General features: G+C 40.9%; 1 protein-coding gene across 4 annotated transcripts in view; it reads right to left on the bottom strand.

Moving 5' to 3' along the window:
• Positions 1 to 11,298, bottom strand: part of CCDC93 (coiled-coil domain containing 93) — a 53,852-nt gene extending 42,554 nt beyond the window's left edge. For 2 of the 4 annotated variants that reach the window (XR_007507607.1, XM_049813552.1), the window contains exons 1-5: positions 11,036 to 11,298; positions 9,798 to 9,911; positions 8,002 to 8,096; positions 5,347 to 5,458; positions 1,136 to 1,234 (exon numbers count right to left, since the gene is read on the bottom strand). Coding sequence is in view for 2 of the 4 variants with exons in the window: in XM_049813552.1 (XP_049669509.1) it covers positions 1,136 to 1,234; positions 5,347 to 5,458; positions 8,002 to 8,096; positions 9,798 to 9,911; positions 11,036 to 11,077 (462 nt within the window). In the remaining 2 variants the exon portion in view is untranslated. The remainder of the gene's footprint in view (positions 1 to 1,135; positions 1,235 to 5,346; positions 5,459 to 8,001; positions 8,097 to 9,797; positions 9,912 to 11,035) is intronic. The other 2 variants (XR_007507606.1, XM_049813551.1) reach the window with 2 other exon arrangements.
• Between the last annotated feature and the right edge of the window lie 742 nt (positions 11,299 to 12,040).

The following is a 12,040-nucleotide window of genomic DNA, read 5'->3' as shown; positions in this document are numbered from 1 at the left end:
CTATCGGGATCTCCAATCATTACTACACTATGAAGAAATGAAGTTGGGATGGGCTTAATGTGGAAAAGAAGTTTCCCCCTACTGTTATTTTAGTTTCTAAGCATTAAAAACAATCAAAAAAAACCAAACCAAGATCCAAACCACCCCAAGCTAATAAAATCCAGCCGTCTTTCCCAATTCTAGGGACATCTACCTTTAATGCTGTTACTGAATTAGAGACAAAACTTGGGTTCTAGGTTTTAAATATGGAATTGCCTTGGGATATGCAAGAACAGAACTGATGGCTCCGCACTATAGGCACAAATCCAAGCTCGTTTGAGCCCTCGGCCTACATGAAGGAAACATCATATCGTTACTGCAGAATAGGAAGAGGAAAGGATCACAACACTGTTCTAAGCATGTAACTTCAAAATGGGCAGTGTTTGCCTGTTATCAGAAGGAGAAGCGACGTGATCAAGGTGTCTCAAACAGTGCAAAATTACCACTACACTTCTTGATAAGACTGCATCTCTCACTCCTCTGGCAATCATATTTTACAGACACAAATGTATTTCCTTTTAACCCAAACCTGTCCCCCTCTCTTTTTCCAAGTTCAGTTTTTGAATGAAGTTTTTTAGGAATCTAGTTTTCAAGAACAAATTTTGGAGTTTGGATACAGGGAGACAAGAGCTGACTTCGAGCACTCTAAAACAAAACCCAAGTTATAGAGCATTAACAGCATATAAATTCTCATTTAGCTAGATCAGCTTCTCCACAGTACGCCAGTCGTTTCTAACGCATTTCGGCCAGTGTAGCTCCAGTCACATGGTTAGCCGGCATACACCGCACAGAGCTCTACATCCACTCCAGAAGCAAGCTACCTGGCAAGACAGGCTGACAGAGAAGTACCAAATACTGCAGGAAAACTAAGGCAACTATTAGGCAAAAGTTAAACAAGTATCTATGAACTCTCTGTCATAATAATGTTTTAATTTTTTTCCCAGCTGAATTTGTACATGGATTCCTCTAGGACCAAATAACAAAATGATAGCAAATGCAACTCTGGTATATTGTGCTGATTTCAGAGCTGTGAAGCTGGTACCGTACCTGAGCATTTGACATATTGTAATAGAAAAAAAAACTGGCTTGATCTTACCTCTGGTAGTCTGTGAGTTTTTTGAAACTGTGATATAGAGTAAGAACGGATATAGTCTCCCATTTCTTCCCTTGTTTCTATTGCACGTTTCACCAGCCACTGGAAAAAAGAAAAAAAAAAGTTTGTATCAGTGGAAAGGGGAAAAATAACAGCAGCAAACACCTAACGACTGTATAATTACTTTTAATACATGATAAAAGATAAAAACACATTTTAGGCACACAAACAAGAACACTTATTTGTAAACATGGTAACTTAGAGACCTACTCCTAACAAAATGATTCAGCATTAGCTATTTTATAAACTTCATATTTCCTCCTCTTCTATGTACTAAAAAGCTCAATAGAGCAATCAGATAATGCATAAGCTAAGAAACCACATGGCTTTTCTTATAATCAAAATTTTACATATAAAAACCTAAATATTCTTCATCCTGTTGAACTATATTGAACCATATAAACCTCAATGAGCCATACTGTTCATACTACAGTGGGATTCAATAGTCCAAAGAAGATCAAACTGCCTTCCCTTATAAGGTCCTTGGAGCAGAGCCTGTTATCCCAAAAAAACACTTTTCTGAATGTTATTTGTAAATAGTGTATTGCAAAATTAGTTATTTTGTTGCATGATTTCCCCTTTATTTAGCTTGCACTGTAACTTCCCATATACTGAATTGCTTTTACATTCTAATTAATTTCTTATAGTAAGTATGGAAAGAAAATGCTATTGCAAATTTCAACTATTAGAAATTCTTAGTTGACAAATTCATTTATAAACAAAAACATATGAAATCTTCATAAGCAAAGTTCACTGAATTTTGCCAAATGGTTTTCTGTTATTCAAATATTTGTACCTTCAATAAAATCATTCCAAAAAGGAAAACAAAGAGCACCTGTGGAACAGCAATGGACGTGGGCCACTTCAAACATTATTCTTTTAGCTTGCATCTTTAAGGGAGAAGAAGCTAAAAAAAAAACCCCACCCCCTCAAAAAAACCTAAATTGCCCTCCCAACAATCTGAGTTGCATAAGCCCTACATCCTAGCAGAGGAAATCTACTACTGAAGCTAAAAATGTTTTAACAAAGTACATTTCACCACACTAAGTAGTTATATGATCTATGTTATTCATTGTTATTACTTGCTAAACATAAATAACATTGTTATCAAAATACAGAACACATAATATAAAAAAATGCACAGCAGTAGTTCACAAAACAAAGGAATGTTAATTTTCTGGCTTTTTGTTTTCATCTATACCATGGAATAGCCAGCACATCTCAACTCACCAGACCAAGAGCTCAGCTGCACCAGCCTGCACAACATACATCCTATTCTACTTTCAAAAAACTCAAAACTCTACTGTACTGTAAAAGCTATCAGTGTTATCCTTCTACTGAGCAGGCCATACTGAATAAATAATAAATCCCTCAGTTCTAGGAGGCATTGGATTCACAGCACGTATACAAAAATGTGATTATACTCTGCATGCATACAGGTTCATCCCCCTCTACTCCAAAAAAGCCCTTGGGAGCATACTTTAAAACAAACAGATAGTCCAGGTGGCTTTTATACAGCCTGTGGGCTATGGTATGGTCATCCTTCTCCAAAGCAAGCTTGAACAGTTCACAGCAACCATGTCTATCAGTCTGAGTGGGAGGAGATGGGCTGGAGCTCTGCTGGAATCTGAAGCAATTAGAAGTTGAACAGAAAACATTCTGGGCTGTCAGTGCCAGGACCCAACACTGAACCCGTCTTGTATCATTAGTCCATTACACTGACAGAAGACGCCACTTGGAACACGACCTCATCTCATTAATCTTGGCTGTACCCCAGGTAGAAGCCATTACAACTAGTTTATATGCATTTCTATCAAAATTTCCTACTACAGATCCCTTACTGTGTTCAAAAACTACAGCTCCATCGTGAAAAGACATATCGTCAAGGCCATGAAGCGTTCAAGAAGAACCACATGCCCATATAAGAAAAAAAGACTTCTCCTGACATTTATAAGACCACACAAAAAGCCATAAAAGATTGAAGTACATTTTAAATAATGTTGGAGAAGATAAATCTTGTGGGCTGTCAACAGCCTGTGCAGGAGGTCAAATAAGAGATCAGATCAATCTTGGGATCCAAGTTTGAACTAGCAACTGTTTTCTGTGCTGTAACTATGAAGCCCTGGAAAGGGAGGGGAAGATGATGACAACAAGAGAGATAAAAAAGGCAGACTATTAATTACAAAGCACATCTCAACACAAGATAGTGTACATACTTTCCTGTGAACATAAGCAGACTTTACTAGGAAGAACAGCACAATTTCTGCCTACTGGAATCTTTTTTTAGTTTTTTTTTTTTTTTAAAAAAAAGTTCTGCTGCAGTCTATGGCAGTGAGGCAGCTCAATCCAATTTCTTCCTGTAGGGAAGGATTCACCTAAATTCCTCCCAACAAGTTCACCAGACTAGCCTGCACAGCGCAAGAGCTATTGGGAGACAATGCCAGGTGAATTAAGAGCTTCTGTATTACTTGGGGACTGTTCTGAGATTTACAGATAGCAAGTGAAATCTGGAATTTAACAAGGCATTGAGTAAAGTGTCATTATCAAATACATAACTCCTACATGCCATGGTGTGGGCAGCCTGTTATGACTCTTGCATGGTCTTTTTCAGAAGATAGTATACTGGTGACACCAATAAAAGTTTTCTTGGTTGGGACGAAATGAGAAACCAACAGTTATATATGGAGAAGGCAGAACTTCACAGGGACCTGACAGAAAGCCACAATTTCTATAAAAGATTCTCTATGTACAAAAAAAACTAAGCTTATGAAGAAAGACTTCTTCACCAAGTATGGATTAGATATACCACCTACTGGCCAGCTGATAATACTGAGAATCACTACTCAGAGAATCTAGAAGCCGATTTCCTCCCTGCTTAGAATTAATGTTTCTCCTTTCCAGAGGTAATACCCCAAATCAGGATTTTGGATAAAGCAGGTCAGAGAAAAGAATACCTAGTGCTATAGTTTTTACAGCAGGAGTAATAGTTCATGTTCTCACTTCAGGAGAGGAATTATTTTTCCTGTGAGAGAAGTCTTGTATTTGATAAATGTAACCATTCATTATCATCATCATCGAATGACCAGGGAAAGAAATTAACCTGCATTGGGATTTATTTATTTTTTTGGTAGGAAAATAGAAGTTTAGAAGTAAAAACTCACATTAACAAGACACAAACTTTCCACCTTAGGCAGCATCAGCACAGCTTGAAAGCTGTGTAACAGTAGCACATACCACATAACTTCTTGTGGGGAGTGCAGTTAAGTGTGGTTTTCCTCAGGAGCCTCCTGCTAGAAGATAACTAGAACAAGACAACAGGAAGCCTTCCCTACTTCTTACAAACTGGAATTTAGATTAAACTCTTACTTGCTAAATTCTTTCACAGGCAGGAGGTAAGGAGATATTTAACGATAAAGAAGCTTGCTTAATGGTTTTCATTTTCCCTATTTATCAAAGATACATTTCTGTGTGCAGATGAAAGTAAAATCAAAAAATTATAACAACATACCAAGGATTCTCAAGATACCACGCGTAACTGGAACACATCACATGTTAGCTTAAAGCTTAATAAAATTGAGAACTATAAGCATGCACATGGGCAGTTAGTAGTGCTCAACAAATACACAGTAATAGGATCACATGTCAGAGCAATTTATTTTTTCCACGCATACAGTTTTTAAGTGATATGAATGAAGGATGAATTATGCTTGAAGAAACAACCCCAACTGGCTTTTGCCTTACTCATATCCTTTTGATTGAATGACTATCTGCATAACTTACTCCATAAGCTTAAACATAGACTATAAGACATTTATTCTATTTCCTAGTCTGGCAAAGTAGATTATCAGATTCCAAAAGAAGCTTAAAGTTTAGTTTCTTTAAGCAGATGTTCCACAAAAGGCAGAATCTGACACCATTTGATAGAATGTAAAGAGTTTGGTTTGTGTTTTTCTTAAATGTGGATCAAACACTACTTAAGAATTCTATCATCCATAACATCACCCAGTTCTTTAAAAACACTGAACTACTACTCTGTGATTATTCATTCCAAAGTTAAATAAAGAGCCAAACAATAATACGGATCTTTGTTAAAATTTTTATGCAAGTTTTATGGTCTTTTTCAGCAAAGTATTGATACATCACAAAATTATTACCTGTACAACAGGAAATATATGAATGAAATCCAGTCCCTGGATCTGATGTGGTTCCAAACGATGAGGACACTTCATTTTTGGTAACACTGACACAATTTTTTCAGTTAAGGCACTATTATAAAACAACAAAAACACACATGTATATATGCTACAATTTTCTTTTGTAAATCACAAATTTTTGCAAACAGTTAGCAGTTAAAAGGTTCCCTCTAGTGGCTTCCATTGTATACAGCTGTGAAAAGCAATCAAACTTTCATTTACAAAATAGCTTTTAAAGAGGTGATTAAACCCCTCTTACAGCCTCCTAGCTTGTGATTTCATTTATAGTATGACACACAAAATTTTAAGATCTGCATGTCTGGTCAGATGAAATGCCCATGTAAGATATATCCACAAATACCTTTGCATACATATATTATAGTATATGCACACGAGAAGAAACACTAGCTTTAAGAACAGTTACAGAAAGTAAAAAACATGCACTCAGAGGAAGTCCAGAATCAAACGCGAGGACTTAAAAATTTCTTTAGCAGAACTCCTAAAAGAGATCTTGACATTACTACTGAAACTGTCTGAGTTTAAATATGTATTACACCTAAAAGCTAAATACATGGTATACTTCACATGGTTTTGAAGTGAGTAAAACTGAATTTGCTGACAACCATCTCATTCTACAGCTCAGGTAAGAGCTGGTAAAGTGAAAGGATTACCCTAACACAAGGGATTAATCTACAAGAACATCACCTTGCTTCTACTGAGTCCTGTATTTTAGGGCAAGGTATTTTTTTTGCTGCCAGTACAGCACATTTTTAAAGCACGTGTCAGCACTGAGGATGAACACTGTACTGGGAAAACTATAACTATTTTTCCATGAAGGAAAAATTTAACTGGTCCAGTACTGACCTCAGTGATATTCAGTACTGCCCAAACTGACAACTGGTATTCTGGAAGAACAAAAGCGGAACAAGAGATACGAGACAGAGACCAAAGTGTGGGAACAGAACCTGAAAACTTATATTTCTTAACAGAAGTGAAAACTTTGACATAATTCTTGTAAGACAATTTCCACTATGGCACTATACTAATATTCAACAAGAAAATAGCAGCATCTCTCAGCACAATCAAAGCAAATGCAATGAAAGAAAAAAAAAAAATTTATCCAATAGATGCAAGATACTCTCCTAATATATGTTCCCCTTTTTATTTCAACCCAGCAATTAAATAACAGGACACCATCAAAATGTCTTCAGAATAATAGTAAGAAAACACAACTTAACTTTTCCTTATCTTGAAAGCATCACAGAAGCACTGAGCCACTACCAATATAAACATTACACGGACATCAAAACAGCCTATGCTTGTGTGACTCTGAACACTTTAGATTTACAAATAAATCATTGTTGCTCTTTTGGGAGAGGAGCCTGGGTTTTGTTTTGCCAGTTTTGCATCCAGTCAGCTGGAAAGATAACAGAACATTTTCAGAACAACTTAACTATTTCCTACCCTGCCGTTCTTAAGGATAACAAAGATGGCAATTATAAAAACTACCACCACCATCTTCATTCCTAGTCTCTGCTTAATTCTGTGCACTTAACAATGCTTTATATAGTTATCTGTGATGATTTGAGTGTCTTCAAATTTAATGGCAATAACCACAAATCTTTACTTTCACATGTGTTCCATTCTTGTCAATGCTAAATGACTTTCAAGAAAACAGCACAGGAAGACAGTCTTTTCAACAACGCTGGGCGAACAAGTCTCTTCATGCAACTGTAACTTGACAGGCTATTCTTACTTCCTGCAAATTTTAATTATGGCTCTTTTATCACAGAAATGCATAAAGCAATAATGTAGTTTCGAATGTATTCCCTTTCTCAGCATAAACAATTTTTACAAACTCTCTAATACAGGAATTAACTGGCTTATGAGTAAATTGCATGCATAAGAAATGAATCAAACCGAAATGGTCTCATTGGGTCACTATCAGGAAGGAACTCCTCCTCCTCAGTATGGGGCACATAACTGTTTTGGCAACAGTGCCATGCTTTAAATTCTGTTGGCCGATTCCTACAATTCCAACCCAGAACCATAAAGGAGAACCAGAAGTTATTTACACAACAAAACTGCAGACAGAGAACCCAAGGAAGGTCTTCTAATGTTACACTACACTTTCCAGCAGCATGGTCTCCCTCTGCCCTTTGTTTTGGCCTCTACATCATCCCCTTGTGCCAGCACAAGCATCTGTACAGCTGCATAGAGAACTGGATCGAGAAACTGATTCATGTTAAAACTATTTTCCTCTTTTATTTTTTTTTTTGTAGGTTTTAATCTGGATCAGTTCCCAATCCAGTTCAATGTAGAGCCACATAAATGTTTTCACTGCTTAGTAAGGGTTTAAGAACATGGCAGCCCAGGGGGAAATAGCACTGCCTTTTTTGGAGTAAGCTTCTTTTTGGTTTTAGAGTTTGTGGAACTACAATGTGAGAAACCCAGAAACCGGTACAATATTTTGCAAATGAGTGGTCTGGAAAAGCAGGAAACTTGGACTAAAAATCTTTCTTATAGACAAGCAGATATCGGGTAACTTCCCCCCCGCCTGCTTCTTCTTTTCCAAGAAGAAAAAAAAATACCACATTTGCCATTTAATCAACTTACATTTTTTGACCAATAGTAGAGTTTTCCTGAAACAATAAATCAACATCGATATCAAAGCTGCAAGTAGTGATACACCACGTCATGCCGCCTACCACCTAGCAAAGGAGCAACAGCATGGTTAGTTCCATTTTAAATTGAAGAGGTAAAACCAAATACAACTTAAAGGCTTTATTTATTTTAGAAACTACAGGTTAGTATTTTCTCTATCCTCAATATTCTTATACAGAGACTGAAATACATATAAATAGCATACATATATCAACTTCTACATATAATACACATATACAAGACAACAGAAAAAAACCCAGCAGTTAGTGACATTCTAAGTTTCTCTCTTATCTTTATATATTAGTTTTGAAAGAGCTCTCAGATTAAAAACAAAAAATAGATATAACACGACAGTATGTTAAATGTCACAATCTTTAAAAAGTGACCATATCAAAATTTTATCAAGGATCATAATTTCTGTATTCATACATCTACCTTTCTATATACCTCGCTACTAGTATTCTTCAGCTGCTGACATATACAACACCAAGTGCTCTATCAACACAGTAATAAAAATCCCCAGCTCTGCAGAAATCTCTATTTTGGGCCCTATTCCTACAGATACTTAGGCATATTTAAACTCCTGAGCCTTTTCCTCAACTTTACATAAATTACATAAATATTTAAAGACAACCTTGCATAAACATATGCAAGGTGACCTAAATGTATGCAAAGGCAAAGAACAGAAAAAGGGATTAAAATGTGGAATAATTTACCAACGTCACACAGCAAATTAGGGTGTTCTATACAAGGTTTTCTAACACATTACCCCTCTCATATTCCTCTCAGAAACAGTTAACGAGTATCCCTTTTGTACTAGCAGCTAGATCATCTTCAATACCAATGCTCATTTTTTTAAAGGTTGGGCATTGTCATGGAATAGTAACTTTGCAATTGCATTTAGGCAAGTATAAACCTGATGCGCCCATTTCTACACATAAACGCAACAATATTACATCCTAAGGCGGTCTCCTTGAAACTCCTTTGTGTCTGTATGCCCAGCCTCCTGAGTAGCTAAGGTCAGTAACACCAAGTAGTTTGAAGAAACTAAAATTGCATTGCAAAGTGAGGCTGTGCTATGATCAAAGAAACAGCAGAAAACAGAAGAGTCCATTTCAAGGCTGCTGTAGTTCTGTGTTTTCAAACCTTGGTTCAGGGATTTCTCAGAGTCAGCACTAAAACAATTTAGAAGTCTCTTTTCAACCTGAACTTTGCTCGCTGTCAGGATCACATACTTCCTCTCTAGGACAATGAAAGGTTAACATACATGACATTCTAAAGATATGTAAAAAACAACTCCAAAATAATCTCACTAGGCTAACTGTTCCATTCTTACAGAGCCTCTCAAGACAAATACTTCCTCATTAATGAATATGTCTTTTTAAAATTACCATGCTATCTCAAAGTGTCAAGTCTTTCTAGCTATTCTAAGTGCAGTTGAGAGAAGGGCAAAATTCCCCATATATGACTAACTTTGGCCACAGCACCCACAAAAAGCACACAAGCAATCACCTGGCATCCAACTGCCTCCTTTAAAACAGGCCTTGCTGCACAAAATCATTTTTCAAGATTGAGGAGGTCCTATCTGTCTGTAACTGGGTCATTTGCATAATTATTTATATAGGAAAGCATCATGTGTTGCGAGTGTCTTTTTTTTTAAGTCACCTAATCTGCTAAACTAACTAGCAAAAAATATGTAATCTTCATATACTTAAAAAAGGTTTTTAAAAACATTGCATTGGTCTCACCTTGTCAAAGGGTGATAACCCTTTGATTCTTGCTCGAAAATACCCAGCAGCCACCAACAGTTCCAAAATTTCAGTCAACTTGACGTTTTGTTCCTCATCTTCTCTTGTTTCTACCTGACAAATGAACAATGCAACACTAATTCAGCGTTTCTCTTCCGTTCTTCAAATGAACATTCTCCAAACTTCATCTTAAGTAGACCACATTATCAGGGAAAACCATGACTTCCAGTACCAACGTGGTAGTTAATTTGAAAGACATTAAAGAAATAGGTAATGCATTTCTACATGGATTTAACATCACATTTTTTTCCACCCAGTTAAATACTTTAATCTGCTTTTGCTGTTCAAACTCCTGGTCCAGTGCTTGCCTCCAGCTAGACAGACTGCTCCTATTGCCATAAGACAGTTAATTTATTCTCCATTTTGCACATTTCTTTCAATTTCAGGGTTCACAAAATCGCACACCTCAATTCAGTGCTTCCATAATCTTTTTACAAAAACAGGAGAAGAAATTCACGTGGAATCCCACTTTTTGGATAACGCAATTTTAAGCAAAGTACAGCAGTAACAGAAAATTAACTCTGACGGGCAGCCTGGGTAGTTTCAGTGCTCCAAAGCCTTATCAGCACAGCAACCTCGTAAGAGTGCTCCCGTCCCCGCGTTACAGGGCGAAACCCCGCAGCCCCAAGAATATACACGATTTACTAGAGGCACCTCGTACCTAGGCCGGGCAGGCAGCTAACAGGGCTTCAGGTCTCCCCCTCAGGGGCCGCAGGGACCCACCTACACACCCTCCCCACCTCCCTTCCCCAAAACCTCTTCCACAAGCCTCCTCCTCCCCTCTCCCTCCCACGGAAACCTGAAAAGCCTCGCAAGCAGAGGGGACGGGGAGACGCCGCGGTGCACAGAAGGTGACCTACACGGGCCCCCACAGGGCCTCCCCCGGCAGCGGGGCGCAGAGGGGCCCGGCTCCCCACGCCCCGAGGGACCCCACCCCACGGGGCCATGGGCCGCAGGCGGGGGAGGGCCGGTGGGGCCGAGCCCGCTCAACAGCGGCGAGACCCCGGGCTCCCGGCGCAGCCCCAGCGCGGCGGCGAGGGCCGGTCAGCGCCCCAGCCCGCGGGGAGGCGAGGAGGGGAAGGAGCAGGCAGGGAGCCGGGGGAACAGCGGGGCGGCCGCGCCTCGCCAACGCCGCTCTGCCCGGAGTTGGGGCGGGGGGAGAGACGCCGCTACGGTACCTCCTGGGGGGGCTGGTGCTCCTGTCCCCTGGGGACGACCATCGCCCTCCGTCTCCGGCAGCCTGCGCCCAGCCGCTCAGCCTGTCACGTCCGCGCTCCCCCCCGCCGCCGCCGCCGCAACGCCCGGGCAAAGGGATGTTCCCAGCCGGCGGCTGCCGGGTTCCCCCGCCCCCGCTCAATGGTTCGCCCGCACCCTCCTTGCGTACAAGCGCATCCGGGCCGTGCCATTCACGGCCAAAGGGGTGCGGGGGAAGGAGGGCGGGGGCTGCGCGGCTCCCCGGCGGCTCATGTGACTGACTGCACGGAGCGCAACCGCCAGAGCGCCGTCCCGCCCCCGCCCGCCAGTCACTCGCTCACTCAGTCAGTCAGTGCCCGCGGGCGGCGCCCCTGCGGCCCCCCCCGGGTGCCCCCGTGCCCCCGGCCGCGCCCCGCCGGCGTCCCCTCAGGGCCCGTCCGCTCAGGGCCCATCGCCTCCCTGCCCGCGCCCGCTGGAGACGAGCGCTTCCCCTCTGTTTCACTGGCCTTCGCCCTTCTCTTTTTTTTTTTTTTTTTTTTCTTTTTCTTTTGCAAGGGGACCTGAGGCCTCTCGCCAGCATGGAGGACAAGTTATTGGGCGCCCCGTGACCCGAGAGATGCCTCACGGCCTCTGGTGCCCCACAGGGCACTGACCCTCCTCATTAGCCGCTGGGTCTCGTTGGGTGACCGAACAGCTGAGGGGGATTTAACCGTATTTTTTCTGTCCCACACACAGGTCCCATGCTCAGGAGCCTTTGTGTTGGGAGGGTGGGAGTCTGTTTGCCAGCAGGGACTGGGTGTGCTGGAGCCTGGCTTCCCATCCCACGTTTGGCAGCACGTGGCAGGCCCCGTGGCGCAATGGGTGTACGTTGGCAGGGCCGGGGGCTGGAAAGCTGCGCCCAGACAGGTCAGTCGCTAACACCCTGCTCCGGCTCCACCATGCTTTGGACTCATGAATAAAATTCCACTGGTGCACAAGGATTTACTGAG

This window comes from Accipiter gentilis, chromosome 1 (genome assembly GCF_929443795.1).
Source record: "Accipiter gentilis chromosome 1, bAccGen1.1, whole genome shotgun sequence".
Taxonomy (NCBI): Eukaryota; Metazoa; Chordata; class Aves; order Accipitriformes; family Accipitridae; genus Astur; species Astur gentilis.
This window is presented reverse-complemented; position numbering and strand designations above follow the sequence as displayed.